Source organism: Hirsutella rhossiliensis (genome assembly GCF_020360975.1).
Source record: "Hirsutella rhossiliensis strain HR02 chromosome Unknown scaffold00005, whole genome shotgun sequence".
Lineage (NCBI taxonomy): Eukaryota > Fungi > Ascomycota > Sordariomycetes > Hypocreales > Ophiocordycipitaceae > Hirsutella > Hirsutella rhossiliensis.
The window spans coordinates 5,855,772-5,870,653 of NW_025408671.1; the positions used below are offsets into that span (position 1 = coordinate 5,855,772).

The 14,882-nt window shown below is 55.3% G+C and overlaps 5 protein-coding genes across 5 annotated transcripts; 2 read left to right on the top strand and 3 right to left on the bottom strand.

Moving 5' to 3' along the window:
* Positions 1 to 408: 408 nt before the first annotated feature.
* On the top strand, positions 409 to 3,539 carry HRG_06217 (retinoic acid induced 16-like protein; the record flags this gene model as incomplete). Its single annotated transcript, XM_044864688.1, has 5 exons — positions 409 to 417; positions 468 to 575; positions 648 to 1,585; positions 1,643 to 2,265; positions 2,314 to 3,539. 5 exons carry the CDS (start codon positions 409 to 411, stop codon positions 3,537 to 3,539), a joined length of 2,904 nt encoding a protein of 967 aa, XP_044721220.1.
* A 559-nt stretch (positions 3,540 to 4,098) lies between these two features.
* On the bottom strand, positions 4,099 to 4,698 carry HRG_06218 (uncharacterized protein; the record flags this gene model as incomplete). Its single annotated transcript, XM_044864689.1, has 1 exon — positions 4,099 to 4,698. One exon carries the CDS (start codon positions 4,696 to 4,698, stop codon positions 4,099 to 4,101), a length of 600 nt encoding a protein of 199 aa, XP_044721221.1.
* A 4,255-nt stretch (positions 4,699 to 8,953) lies between these two features.
* HRG_06219 (uncharacterized protein) lies at positions 8,954 to 9,528 on the bottom strand (the record flags this gene model as incomplete). Its single annotated transcript, XM_044864690.1, has 3 exons — positions 8,954 to 9,149; positions 9,237 to 9,349; positions 9,436 to 9,528. 3 exons carry the CDS (start codon positions 9,526 to 9,528, stop codon positions 8,954 to 8,956), a joined length of 402 nt encoding a protein of 133 aa, XP_044721222.1.
* A 620-nt stretch (positions 9,529 to 10,148) lies between these two features.
* Positions 10,149 to 10,454, top strand: HRG_06220 (uncharacterized protein; the record flags this gene model as incomplete). Its single annotated transcript, XM_044864691.1, has 1 exon — positions 10,149 to 10,454. The coding sequence occupies one exon, from the start codon at positions 10,149 to 10,151 to the stop codon at positions 10,452 to 10,454; it is 306 nt and encodes a 101-aa protein (XP_044721223.1).
* Positions 10,455 to 11,541: 1,087 nt separating this feature from the next.
* On the bottom strand, positions 11,542 to 14,510 carry HRG_06221 (uncharacterized protein; the record flags this gene model as incomplete). Its single annotated transcript, XM_044864692.1, has 6 exons — positions 11,542 to 12,333; positions 12,380 to 13,042; positions 13,566 to 13,736; positions 13,914 to 14,044; positions 14,147 to 14,399; positions 14,463 to 14,510. 6 exons carry the CDS (start codon positions 14,508 to 14,510, stop codon positions 11,542 to 11,544), a joined length of 2,058 nt encoding a protein of 685 aa, XP_044721224.1.
* Between the last annotated feature and the right edge of the window lie 372 nt (positions 14,511 to 14,882).

Below are 14,882 nucleotides of genomic sequence, written 5' to 3' on the forward strand. Positions count from 1 at the left end.
CTTCAGCAGGCTCCTCCAGTACTTGGAAATAGTTGGGAATATCAAGTTATTGGTTGTATTTTTCGATGAATGCGTTTTGCCCAAAAAAAGACCCCCCAAACGTCTTCTTAAGAGATGGACCTTTTCTCCCAAAGCCGTGCCCCATGTGCTCATGTTGCTGGCATAACACTGGAAAATAGCCTTTCCTTTCTGCTTCTAAAGCGGCACATTCCATGTACAGTACCTGCCTGCCCCGCAACGGCGGGCAAGTCCAAGACAAGGAGAGCTGTCGATAAGGGAGTTTCGTGACACATGTCGGAGCTTGCTTCATGCATCCGCCTTCCCTAATCACCTCGCCCAACCTCGCCCGCCCTCCTCTGTGCTCCTCGACGCGCCGGCCCTGGAAATGACCGCGACTCCCGCGCCGACATGGACTTTGTAAGCTGGCCTTTGCCGTGCTTGCAGACGACGCTGACTCGCCAGTACAGTGGTCGCGCCTGCTGAGCCCCTTGTCGTCGGGCACCTCTCGCCAGGACCAGGCCAAGGATCCCGCCAAACGGCTGCACCGGTTCGAGAAGGAGTACGGCAGCTTGCTGGTGAGGTTGCGCCTCTGTAACCCCCCCGCAAGAGCCTCCTCCCACTGACCATGGCTCGCTACGTGCCTCCAGTCTGCGTGGCGCACCTCGTCCAACCTCTCCCGCGACAGCGACGCCGCCGAGACGCTCGAGATCCGCCTCCAGGACCTCACAAACATCCTCAGTGACGAGAGCCGCCGGCCTCTCCCCCATCCCTGCATCCAGTATGCCGCCATCAAGCAAATCTACGTGCCCATCGGGAAGATTGCCACCACGTCCTACGACGAGTGGATCATCAAGGAAGCTGTCCTCTTCTTTGCCACCCTCATCGAGAGCGAAGAGGAGGCCTTTGTCGAAAACCCAACATTTTCCGCCAGCCTGACAAACCTGCTGGTGCGCATTACAGGCATGAATGGCGTCCCGCTCGGCCTCGACACAGAGTCGCGTGTTGTCGAGCTGGCCTTCAACATCACCACCAAGATCCGCCTCGATCCCGACATACTGCCCGCTTGGTTCAAGGCACACCAGGCGGCGCGGCAGAGCGGCGAGCGGGACCGCGATACCCGCGAGCAGTTTGCCGGACGCACGCAGAGGGCCGATTTCCCCCTCTTCTACATTCTCATGGACTACATCCACCACGAGGGGAAGGTGGGTGATTTCGCCCGCACCGGACTGCTGTACATCATCGAGGCTGCCTCGAGCTCTGCGTCCCTGGAGCAGTGGATCGTGGAGAGCGACCTCTCGACCCTCATGGCGACGGGCCTGGGAGCCCTTTACAGCCAGCTCAGCCGCAAGCTCGTCATTGACCATCTGCCGCACGACCTACCGCCCATCCTCGCCCTTTCAGATTACGAGCATCCCGCATCCAGCTACGACATCGTCAGCTCCTGCTCCCCCGAGTTTCAGTCTCACCTCGAAACTTTTCTCTCCCACCTCTTGTTCTGGCAGGATGTATTGAACCATTGCCGATCTGTAGATGTCAAGTCAACCCTTCTGGAGCATTTCCAGGCTATTTTCCTGCAACAACTGCTGTAAGTCGCCCCCTTAGCCCGTCTGAGACGCCGTGCCTTGTCCCTGACTGGAGAAAGATATCCCTCGCTGCTAGAGTCCTCCGATATCGACGGGGGCTCGTCTGTGGCCGTCTTAACCTACCTGCGCCGTATCCTTGAATCCTTGGATCATCCCGACATGATCAACCTCATTCTCCATTACCTCTTGGCCCTCCCTGAAACTATTGCATCCCCCGAGGGTGCTTCCACGTCGTCCGTCAGCGACGCACGAAAGCGAAAGTCAATGGACCTCGCCACCATGATGGCCGAGAAGTCGGCAGAGACCGTGACTCCTCTGCTTTTCAACCTAGTCGACCTCATTCTTGCTTGCTTGAGGTCGCGCAACCAACAGACGATCCACGTCACGCTCCAGCTCGTCTCAGCCATCCTCAAGAGGCATCACCGATATGCCGTAATCACCCTGCTCAAAACCGAGGTCCTGCCCGCCAACACGGCTGACCGCACCGTTGGCGCCCACGAGCAGGAAGTTGAGTACGTTATTGCGCTCGCTAGCTCGATTGGTGGGCATGGCGACTTTGACGATGCTTACAGCAACATTCTCAAAGACACCATGGCGCGCTTGGAGAGCCACCCGTGCTCCCTAAGACTCGTGGCTCCCCGGATGCCGACGAGCAACCAAAAACCACCTGCTGTACCCGACAGTTTGCCTGGCGCGCCCAGGGACGTCCGGGAACACTCCCTCCGTGCAGACGATCCGCTGCTCAATGCCACACTGGACCTCTTGGAAACCTTCTTCATCAACCCTGTGGAGATGAACTTGTCAGTCACCGAGACCGTGGTTGATCTGGCTATATGCGGGTATATGAGCATCGAAGGATGGTTGGCCCGGAGCCCAAATACTTACTCGTTCCCGGAAGGAGAAGAGGCAGGAGATGGAACGGGGACGGGCCAAGAAGAGCGCGGTGACGGGATGTCCGTGTCCATTGACGAGCTCGAGGTGCCCCCTGCAGGTCCGAACAGTGACAAGGGCCTATCCGTCGGCGAAGCTCAAATGCTGAAGGCGCTGGAAAAGTGCAAACGCAGGCCCCAGTGGTCCCAGGAATCGGTCCCGCGAATGCTGAGGCTTCTCAAGCGTCTATGCGATCAAGTCTCGTCGTTTAAAGAGATGATTCCTCGGTTTGAGGAACTGCTTCAGCAGAGGCGGGAGGCATTTCAGACTGCCGAAACGATGCTGGACCACCCGCCTCCGACCCGCAAGGAATCTCCAGCATCTCAAGGCACTCCAGAACGTCCGAGCCCGGACAGGGCAGCGCGGGCTAGCTCTCCATCGCGACCCTCGGCGCTTGAAGGGTTCGCACAACGCTTTTTGCTGGAGCTTGGGACGCCGAGCCGGTCTGTGAGCCCGAGAGGCCGTAAGGAACCGGGTCGCAGCTCGGGAGCCTCGACACCGGGAACCACCCCTGGGCTGTCAGAATCGAGCATCCCAAGGGCTCCCCGTGTGCCCCCGAAGGAGTTCCCGATCAACTACGCCGACCCGAACAAGAGTGGGACCCCTCGAAATTTCTCGCCCAGCAGTGCTCGCAGTGATCTGGGGTTGGCGAACGACGTGGGCGAGACCAGCGCTGCCAGCCAGGCGGCGGCGTTTGCTGCCATTGACCAGAGCATTCTCGCCAAGCGCGTCGGCTTGCCGGACGACAAGCTCAAACCCATTCCCATCAAGTTAGACAGGTGGCCTGCGTCGAAGCCCGGCGAGGCGGCCAGAACTGATGGGACAGATGGCAGTGATGCGGCCGACACCACCCGAGTCTCCGTCGGGACAACAGAGGATGCCGAAGCCGGCATTTTCGCAGAGGAAACAAAAGTGTCAGTGTCGCATGTCATGACCAACGTCATCATTTTCCAATCATTCCTTCTGGAGCTGGCTGGCCTGATGCAAGTCCGAGCCGGTCTATTTGGCGAGGTTCGCTACGTTTGAGCAACCATGCACCTTTACTCTCGGGTTGCGAGGACGCGCGACGGGTCTTGGTTAGGTAGCACGTCCTTCAGGAAGCCTGAACATTGCATTGCATGATCATTTGAGGCGCCGCGTCTTGTTAAAGCTGTTCATCAGCCGGGGGTGGGCTGAAGCCGAGAAGGGGAACGAAAGCGCGGAGAATCGTTGCACAAAGCAACATGACATGAGCAGTCGACACCACCGAGGTCTATGGCAGACAGTGCGTGTTCGCAGGGCATGGAAGTCGAGGACCACATTCTCGACAGTGCTCTCATGTGAAGATTGGGGAATTGCGAGGAATATGGGGTCGGATGGGAGGGCGTCGAGTTTCACATGTCGGCCAAGCCCGCGACGAGACGTCGGCTACCCACCAGATGTTTACCGCCTACGGGGCACGTACAGTACTTGCAAGCCAGTCACTGGAAGCCATGAAGATGGGCAGTTTGAGGGCAAAATGAGGCACACGGTCCGTATACATGTATTCAGTCTATGATCGGCCACCGGCAGCAAGATTCCAAATTCCCTTGATTGACCAGTTCGCTTAGCACGAGCCACCGCCATCAGCGGCGGGAGACATCACCAAGCCGACAGGCTGAGCGGCGGCGTGGACAGCATTGTCGGTCTTGGGGGGGTTGACCGTGTCGGCAGTTTGCTGGACCGCCTTGCCGACCTGTTCGGGCTTGGAGATGGCGCTTTGCAACTTCGGGTCGGCCAAGACTCGGCTGAAGATTTCAGGAGCCTGAGCCGGATCGAAATCTGCAGCGCCTTCGATGCACGCCTGGGTGTATTTCTCGGTAACTTCGCTGCTGCTGGACTCGGGTGCCTCGTTTATGATGATGAGGAGACCGGACGTCATGGGCAAGGTGAGCCATAGGCTGAAGCCGTTGGCGGACATTTCAAAGTTGAAGGGCAAGGCATTTTTGCAAGTGTTCGACTTGCAGCCCGAGGTGGCGGCCTGCACGAGTTCGGGCTTTTGGAGCTGCTCGGGGCCGAGGTCGCGGGGCTGCCCTCTTGAACCGGGCTGGCCCTTTGTGCCGGACTGGCTGGCACGGGCGGGCTGCGAAGACGGGGTGGCGGCAGCGTTAGACGGCTTCGCGGCGCCCGACGACCCCGGGGCGGCGGGGTTGGCGGGCGCGGTCATCTCCTTGATAGCCTGCTCGACGAAGGCCAAGACGCCTCTCCTGGCATCGTCAAATGTCTCGCCGCTACGCACAGTGACGATAACGACTTGCAGGAAAGCTTTGCTGAAAAGAGGTTGCCCTGGAAAGGAGGAGTAGACACGGTCCCTTCGCCCGCAGCAAGCTCAGGTTCATGCAATGCCCCCGGGAGAGCGACCTGGCGCGCGCGTCTTGGAGCGTGGCTGGCGGCGAGGGACGGGTCTAGTTGGGCCACGGCGTTTCGGCCATCCCAGCTCTTCTGCGGCCAGGTAGGCGGGAGCTTCGTGACTCTGACTCCAGACGACAGGAGACGGAACCCACGCGTGGACGCTCCTTGTACCTGGCTGGAGTCGAGTCAGACGCCTCGGGCCAACCACTTCGGGCCAACGAGGTATTTCCGCATGATGAGTGGCTTATTTTCTGCCATGTGTTGGCACCCGACTTGCCCATAGGATGGATGGATGCTTGGGTCCCCAAAGGTCGACCAACTTAGGTAGGCTTCGGCCGTCTTTGACTCGCACCCGCCGTGAGGGAGCTTCCTTATAGCTACATGTTAACCGAGGCTGAACTCGGAATGCCCAACTAGACCATAGTGGGAGAAGACGAACGGAAGCGGAGTAGACTCGGGTTCAGAGTATTCATCGCCGACTTGAAGACCGGGAGGCCGCGATTTGTACAATCCAGGAAACATTGGGTCAACACAGCGGGGGCCAACGATACCTGTATGTAAACTTAGTCCACGTCTCTCTATATACCCTGAGGAACCCTTCCCTCGGCGCCTTGGCGCCCATTGGACGACGATGGACTGACATGATGTTCCTGAACATAATTGCTTTGGCTGCCACATCATGTACTCCCTTTGCTATAGGAGTCGCTAGGGTATGAATGCGTCTCACGTTATTGATTTGGCGTTCTCCCCTGGTCCATCTATTTCTCACAAGCGACCTCCCGCGCTCAGGATGAAGGTTGAAGTGGGACCGGGTTGATTGACGCGCTCCTCCGAAACCCCTCGAGTGTTTCATCTCCATCTAGGATACGATTTAGGATGGATATATAATTATACATACATACAGCCCTAATAGGCGGGCAGTCGGCCCCTCGCATTAGTCTGCCTTGGACAAAAGCGGAGAGGCAGTGTTCATCTTGTATGGGTGCCCGCTTTGCCGCGCTTTCGTTTCGCCTCAGCGCAACAAACAGAGGAAATTGGCCTCCCACTCACTCGGCCCTGTGCTAGTTGCCCAACACCCCATTTTTACACATAGGGACAATGCCGACGTGACAAGGTGCTCTGCTGGAGACGCGGCTTCATGCGAATTCCTTGCATTTGCATTAATCACTCAGCGCCAATCAAGTCAAGGAAGGGGCGAGACGATCGACAGGAGCCGCCCACAGGATTAATTCCCAGATTGTCCATTCTGGCCCCTTGGAGCCACTTGTAGAATATTTCAGTTGGTACCGGTTGCTCCTGACGCCTTGAGTTGTGATGAATGACAGTTTATGCGCCGGAACAAATGTCGAGCTCATCGAGGAGCAGCCCGGCTCCACGACATCCACAGAGTCCTTGATAGCCTTGACCTATAAACAATCCTAGACCTGAAACAGTAGGGCTTCGCTGAACCTGACAAGCAGGCATGATCGAATTACTGCCACCTTAAAGTGCTGCTAGTCACGCTGTTATGCGAGACGGCCGTTTATGCCGAGTGTTTAGCCAAGCCGTCCCTCACACGCTTAAGCCCCTTATGAACCTGGCTTGGCTTGCCTAGCTCGGCTTACTCGAGTCTCACTGCCAACATTTCCGAGGAGCCCGAGCCCTTGCTCGCCGCGAAATCGGGCATTTTTTTTATATCATTACTCGCATGCAGCCTCTAGGGCCATGGCGAGGCTAGTAGGGGCCTAGGCCCCTATTAGCAGTCCTAGCTAGCTATAGAGCCCGGGGGCTTACAACCAATTAGGGAAAGGGTAGCTATAAAGGCGATAACAAAGGAAAGGTCAGTCTGGTTCCTCCCGCGCGGTGATTTCCCCCCCTAAGGGCCCTAGGGCCCCTAGGTTACTCCTTTTCGAGCTACTTAGCTGTCCCTATCTCTATTTTAGCTAAGAAGGTTAGAAGGGATTCCCTTCCTTCCTTAGAGCTATAGAGAATAGGTAGGCTATAGGCCCCCTTCCGTCTCTTAGAGGTCCGGTAAAGGACCTCTCTTTCCCTCCTATAGTTCGGGCACCTTAGGATAAGGTGCCTAGCCGTATGCCTTCCTTAGCCGTAGCGGTAGTCGTCTCGGTCTACCTTATTAGTCCTTTTTAGGAAGGAAAATAGGAAACCGGCCCTAAAGAGGAGCTAGTAGAAAGCCGAGAGGGTCGGCCTAGGCCTCCCTATAAGGTCCTTTTCTAGGCTAAGGGCTAGGCGGGGGGTCTTTTAAATAGACGTATAGTGCTTACCTAAGCCCTTAGCCTTAGGGCCTTTAGCTGCCTTAGTAGCCTAGAGTCCCTTTTAATAGTCCTTAGTAGCTTACTAGACCTTTCTTTATAAGTTACTAATAGAGACTAAGGGGGTCCCTTAGGTAGGGGCCCCTAAGCCTCTTTTAGCTAGCTAGTTAGCTAGCTCGTTACTAAGATTCCTAGGTAGCTAGGGCACTAGTATAGCTATATATTATAAAAGGCTCCTAAGCTAGATAGGAGCCCTTTAATACGTATAGCTAGGTCCGAGAAACCTAAAACCTTCTTTATAGCGGCTTAGCTATCTATAAAGATATAGGTATCTATAAGGGGGTTAAGGGGGCTAAGCTTTAAGGGCCGAGGCCTCTTAGCTAGGTCCTCTAAGACCCTTAGTATCGCGAATAGCTCTACGTTAGCTACTTCGATCGAGGGCCCTAGGTTCTCGTAGTACGCCTTAATAGGCCTATTTTCTAGGCCTATTTCGCAGAAGGAGCAAGCGTTAGTCTCTATAGGGGACCCCTTAGGGCACCCCTTAGAGCCGGCGAAATCGGGTATTGTCTTGCGCCACGGATCCTTTAGTCGCCATCGAACCATGTTGCTGCTCTTATTTTCATATCTTTTTAATTTAAAGTTTTTTTAATTGTGGCTCTCTTCATGCTGACTTGATTGTCTGCCCTGATTGTGGCTCAATAAGTGCCACTTGAACGAGTCAATATCCCCCTTATCCAGACTCTGCCGTGGGCAGGGTCGCAGATAACAGCCTCCTACTACGCGAGGGTTTGCAAAGCGACCAAGTCCTTCATGAGTGCGAGACGTGGTAACCAAGCTCTGAAATGACCTAGAACGGCCGTCAACGTCGAAGACCGGCTGGTGTCGACGAGGCAAGGAAAAACATTGCAACCACTAGTTTGAGCTCACGAACCACGCCGAATATTGAACCAACCAACAAACATCTGAGAGACGTTCGTCGGCGTTCTATACAACTCACAATAAAAGTAGGCACTCTTCTGTCTTTGTAACTTGTTAACTCAACAGGTAGACGCGCTCGCCTTGGGACTCGGTGCACAGACCCGCTACATGTGTAGCTGCTTCCAGCAGAAGACATCTAGGCCTTTCCATTGCCCTTTGACGTTTCTACCATGCCAGTCTCAGGTTTTGACTTCCGAGGGGCTTTGTCTTGCTCCAAGTACACTCAAAAGTTGGCCCTTGACGCCCCGGCCTCCGCGATGAGGGCAGAACAATTCCTACAAGGTCCGGCAAGGTTATTCCACATCACCCCATCTGCGTACTTGTCATACGCACTCAAATCGGGACTCTCCATGAACCTTCTCATCAGAGCCAGACCATACAACTCGCTGTTTTTGGTCTTGTCCCTGGCATGCTGTCAGTCGCTAGTAACATCAGAGGCGGAGAGGGTGGCCGGCCAAGAGTACATACCTGAAAACTTTCACCGTGAATGGATACGTTTCGGCGCAATTTCCGTACGGGACTTTTGAACCGCCTGCTACCGTCTGCTCAGGAGCCGTCTTGTTCCTGAAGGCATCCTGCTCAAACAGCTTCATCTGCAGGGCCTCGAAACATCATACGGAATCGAAGGTTCTGCACGTGTTCCCTCCAGGCGCCGACAAATTTGGGAATAAACCTATCCCCACCTGTTGAGGCACCAAGAAAGAACCACTTCTGCGGGGTCTTGCCGCCCTCGGAATGCCACGTGCACTGGAACATAAAGGGCCAGTCTCCGGCCTCGGGGAGAAAGCAGTTGTTCTTGTTGGCGGCCTGAGGCGCGGCTCCCAAGAGGCTGAGGAAGAGGCCTCACAGGTCGTACGAATTCCACCAAGGGACCTGTCTTTCTATGCCGCCAGGACCAAGGTGGACAATGGGCCACCCATGAAGCCGGAACCAGGACTTTTTCAACTCCTTGCCGGTACCCCATCCCGGGTTGACGGGGCGTTGGAAGTGAGAGTCGGTCTTGAGTCTGGGATCGCGAAAGTGTGCGCCGTTAGGAAGGCTACGCGATAGCTGTCAGCCGCCCATCATGCCTAGGCCGTCGCTACTCAAAGTTGGAGTAGTACGAGGCGTCTTATCAGGTACGCACGCGAGAGGCCTGAGCTTGGCAAAAGTGTCCTTGAGCAACGGCTGGACTTTGGGGTCCTTTGCTCGGTGACCGCCAGTCTTTCCATTCGAGACGTCTTCCATCCGTTGGTAGATCTGCTGGAGGATCAGCTCTTATTATTGCAAGATGACATATGTCAGGTGCATTGTGTTTGCAGCTTCCACAATTCCTCGATGCCTACTTTATTGATGTCCCGGGTGAAGGCATTGCGGAACCACTCATCGCCTGGTTTGGAGCCGAATACAGGGAGAAGGACAACAGCTGGCTGCGGCATTTCGATGTGTGTCTTCAACGTTGGAATGCTCCGGTTTGGTAGGGCCAAGGAGACTTTGGTAGGTATGATGGCAACTTGGAAACGTAATATGTCCAGTGGCAGAGCATCGAGTCGTTCGCCGCCAGAAATCAAGAGAAGAAAGGTCCACGTTGTTGAACCCGGGGGCTGTTCCGACCCCTAATTCTAAGGATAGAGCGAATGACGTAAATCCTATTTCGTATAATCAGCTGTACTTCGTATCAGTGTGTCACTTGTAAGGTAATGAAACCCCCGCCTCGTCTGGTCGAAGCACGTGCTGAGCGTCTGTAGTTAAATTCAGTGACTGCATCATCTCATAGCCCGTCCCACGTCCCTGACTTGTTCACAACACATCCACCCACAGCTCACTGCCTCGGCCGGGCAACACTTGGCACTCACCAAAACATTTTCAGCCTGTTGCGTAACTCCCAGCTGCCAAAGCGAACAGATATGGTGAGCTGTCACATGTCCACTCAACTGTCTTGAATTTCTTCTATTTTCCTTCTCTCTCTCGTCGCCTGATTGACGCCACGCTGCTAAACACCTCCCAGCCCCTCCGTGTTACCGACCCGCCTGAGGACTGAACCGTCGATAAGGTCGACATGGACGTTGATTTCTACTGGGGAACCAATGGCGATGGCACCGAGGATACGAAGAGCGTCGGTCTTACGGATCCGCATCCGCTCATGATTAAGAGCCGTCATGCCGCTGCTGACGCATACGTGTTCATGGCATCCGGGGGCAGGTGCTACCTCTGGAACATGGCGACGGGTGACGTGTTCCAGTACGTCAAGCCCGCAGACTCGATAGCATCCTGGCCGGATGAAGAAGCCTGGGGGAAGGGGGCGGGTGGAGACAGCGTTGCTGGAGCCGGTTTCCTAGGCGGCTCCTGGTTCGATGAAGGGTGAAGATTGGCGAGTACTGGGGTAGAGCGGCGGGGAGCTGCTGTAACAAACATGCGCAAGGTGCAGATGCAGATCGCTCTTCACACGAGGCAGCTGTACATGTAGTCGCATTAAGCGCAATGGTGACGCAACGTCAAACCAAGCTGGAGTTACACTCGCTCCCATAGGCTGTTTGTGTCATGTCCACGGAGAGGTTATCGGTCCCCTCCAAGTCGTGGGACTGTCAGAGGGAACACACGCATTGTCCAACATGCTGTGGCCGGGGGCTGCTTGGCACTGTTATCAACCACGTCAATTTCATGACGGTATATCTGCTGCTGCTGCATTGCCGTCTTGCCGCAGCACTGATAATGCAGCCCGACCTGGTCGAAAGCCGGGTTCAATACACGTTGAGGGATTGGAGCTTGTGCGCCGTGTAGAACGCTGTACGACATGTTACCATCCAGCTTCTGTATGGCGTCCTGTAGTCTTCTCACCCAAACCTGCCAGATGCATGGCCAAGGTTGCACAGAGCTGGCCGAGGTTCTCGGAACAGCCTGCAGCGCCTATTGGTTTATACCAGTGGCACGAGTGCGCGCGAGATGTGAAACGCGACGGGAATCAGATGCAAGGAAGGAGTTACCGTCTCGTATAGAAAGCATTGAGAGTGTGGACGCGACGAAACATGGCCGTGTGCATATGCACAGCATCGAAGATCAGGATGAAGTATCTTCATCTAGGCGGAGAGGTAGAGGCAGTTGAGTTCTGACACGGGAAAAACACGTTTACCACTTATAATATTATAGACGATTCACGCCCTATTGAATAGGGAGCGTATGTTAGGGAAGTAGCTCTGATGCGTTGTTGTTGTTGTTACCAGAGGCTTTGAGTATGGCCATTTCGTATGTGTACATGAGCTGGCAATAAAATTTGCTACATAGAGCTATGTGGCTTATTGAATGCGACCAACATTGAACATTTGATAGAACGAGCTATAAAACCACTAACAATGGCCGATGTCTCCAGCCCCTAGGTTTTGACAGAGACAGTACGCCCTGGCTGACAAGTCATGGATACTTTGGGTTCACCACTTTAACAAACGTGTCTGGATTTAAGTGATTCTGCGAGTGTTTACCGTCCCCATGGGCTGGTCGGGATTCCGGCAATGGTCCGCCCATGACTGGACTCGAAACTCTTGATCGCGCTTACTGGGCTCGTTGATGCTTGCCAGTCCAAGCAGGAAGCTCAACTCCCGGACTGCGGTCACGTTGACCCAGCCCTTTGCGGCACGTGGAAGAAACCGCAGGCGGAGCAGGTTCCGGCCGTTGCCGTCGACAACATTTGTAGGCAGGACGTTGAAGCGCAGGTTGATCAGCATGTGCGTTTCGGGGCCCGCGTAGTTTCGCATCAGAAAGGGGCGTGGGCCGTAGGCGCTGTTACCCAGCTCGATCTGTATGGCTACCTCCATCAGCAAGTACTGATTGACCTCGCTCTGCCTCAAGACGACCGAGAAGATGAGGTCCTGGGCTATATTTGATATTTTCAGCGTGATATGGTCCCCACTGCCGATTTCGTTGCTGCCAACACGCACGAGGTACCTGGGAGACGAGGCCGGCTCCGACCCCTGAGGCTGGAGGTCGGAATCGTCCTGGACGCTTGCGCTTGTCGTGCCTCTGGAAACGATAACTTCGGGAGTGTCGAGGGCGGCTTCGGTGCAGGCTGGAAGTGCGCGCACGTGAGGAGTAAGATGGCTTGAAATGGCTGTCTGGGTTGGACTGTAGTTTTCATGACGCTGGAATGTTGCCTTCTCAACATCCTCGTCGTCCGTCTTGCCTTGGGCTGGGGCGGAAGGAGTGCGACCATCGCCCTCACGTTCAGCAGCGGCGATGTCTCTTGACACGAGCTGTGCGCAACAGCCTCAGTGTCCTGATTTCAGGGGTGCTGCTTACACCACCACCAGGTCGCCCCAGGCTAGTGAGGCTGCTCGAGGTTGGTGCATGGGCCTGGAGATCGATGGTGAGGTTATATATGGGATCGTTGAGCTGCATGCCACATAGTGCCGACGTGGTAGCATCGCCGTCAAAGTACGGCACGCCGTCATCATAGCTTCCCATTTTGTCTTGCAACACCTTGAGCTGGACGTCGGCAAAGCGAGGCAGCCGCAGCATGCGTAGGTCGTTGAGTCCCTCGCCGGGCTGGGAGTCCCATATGAAGATGTTGTCCGACGATCCGTCGCCCTTGGGATGGTAAATGACTTGCTCGAGGGCGTCGTGCCTGTCCTTGTCCTTCTCCCGGGTTGTCTGGTCGACTGTATAGTGCCGCCGGATGTCGACCTTGACCTCCGTGGTGTCGAGTCCCCGAGCGACGGCAAAACGCTGTTGGTGAGACGGCTGTGTCAAGACGAGACTAGCAAATTGGGAAGACCCAGGCACACGATCCATAAAGGCCATCATGACGCCGTCGGTCACAATGTCGTGGCGCAGCAACGGAGCACCGGCCGGAGGATCCTCACCGGCGCTACGAAGGGCGGAGTCATCGGCCAAAACCTCGACTCGTAGGTCCGGAAATATGGTGACGAGATCGGAGCGTAGGTAGAAGCCGTAGGCAGGGACCTAGACGCGGTGATTCTGTCCCTCGAGCGTATAGTTGATGTAGTCATTGAATGCCTTCTTAATGGCTACGCGGTCCTCGTCAGTGCCAAAGTGGTTGCCCAGAGATAGTACCACGTCGAGGAGGGCGTCCACCTAGTTGTGGTCGATGCGGAAGAAGCGCAGGGTCTCGGGCTCTAGATATGTCGGGTCCGCAATAAGGCAGTGCGCTGGAACGCCAGCGGGAAACATACGATCGACGAGCTAGGATAAGATAATCATCCAGTCTATAGACTGCGGGTCGTTTGTTTCGTCGTACACATCACCAGACGTGCTCTGAGTAAGCGAGCGAACAGCCTTAAGAGCGGCGTCTGGGTACTTTTCCTAGATTCCCGGCGAATCAAAAGACAAGTTTGGCAGCTCATCGCGGCCAAGTTTCAAGCGGAACCATCGCCTCTTGGCCTCTAGGGGTAAAACGGGGTTCGCCTGGCCCTGGTGGAGGACCGCGACCACGGTTATCAAGGTGAATGTTCGCGAGATTATTGACTATGCCGCTGAGGTCGCCGAGCAGCTCTCCCCTGGTGCGAAAGGCCATATCATCAATGTCCATAAGTGTCTGCAGCTTGGCCGAGTCGGAGGCGGGCCGGTGTATGGCGCTCCTCAGGCGGCCCAGCGCGGCGGTAAAGGCTTCGTCGCCCAGGGCCATAGTGCGACCGACCTGCCACGCGACCAAGTACGTCACGTCCATTATGCCCAGTTACCTATCTAGGATCTACAGGTCGACGCTCGAGTTAGAGCAGCTCGTCAGGTTCTCAAGCGGCGGCACATACGTAGGTATAAAGGGGCCTCGGTAGAGCGCAATAGTAGCTTCGCCAGTCTACGTGCGATACTTAACGATTATGTAGCCATCGTCGAGGCGGCGGGCAACGAGCTGCTTCATCTTGTCGCCCGACGTCAGCAAAGGGGCGACAATGGCCTCTGGGGCTCGTAGCACGTTCAGAGTGCGGCCCAGTTGCTCAAAGGCGTCTAGAACGTTGAGCGTATTAGGCGGCAAGACGGTGTAGTTCTAGCTATGCAGCGAGCAGAGCGCGACGTAACGTTGGCCCTTGCTCGCGTCCGGGAACTTACCTATGGCCTCGACGCCCTCGATAGATACTAGATAAGCGCACAAGGTTATCGGTGTAACGTTATCCAACGGGCCTAACCGGTTAGCGACGACGATGCTAAAGACGGCAGTGTCTTCGACGCCTGCGAGCGCCATACCGGAGCCGTTAATCTTGCGGATGTAAGACAGATACTGGTATTGCCCCGTGTCTGGCCCGCTGCTGACCCTATAACCGGCTTTATCGAAGACGGAGAAGAGGCTAGTGAACAGGTCCGACTGGACAAAAATGAAGTCTCCGCGGCTATCCCTCATGCTCTCCGGCCCCAGGTTCTACGTCACGGGCGTAACGACATCGGATGCCAGTTTCCACAAGTCAACGATGCTCATATTTACCGTAATAGTTAGCGACTGCTTAACCGGCTTAATAACGCCGTTGCTCGTGCTTCGGAAAATGCTCGCTGCCCCGTCAAGGGCCTCGGGTGGCAGCCGGAGCTCATCCTAGGAGAAGGACAAAATAGCGAGTCATCCCTTTGAGTGCCGAGGGACCGCACCCATGTCACGAGCCCCACAATACGTAGCTATATATAAGATACGCATTTAGGGGCTAGCAGTATTAGCAAAACCTTCGACAGCTAATTTTCCTAGTAACGCATTTAAATTAAGCTTAATAACTTCGTAATAAGATCTATAAACTTCGTAAGCAGCTATTCTAGCTATAAATAGCTTCGAATATACCCTCCATATACGGCTAGACTACTA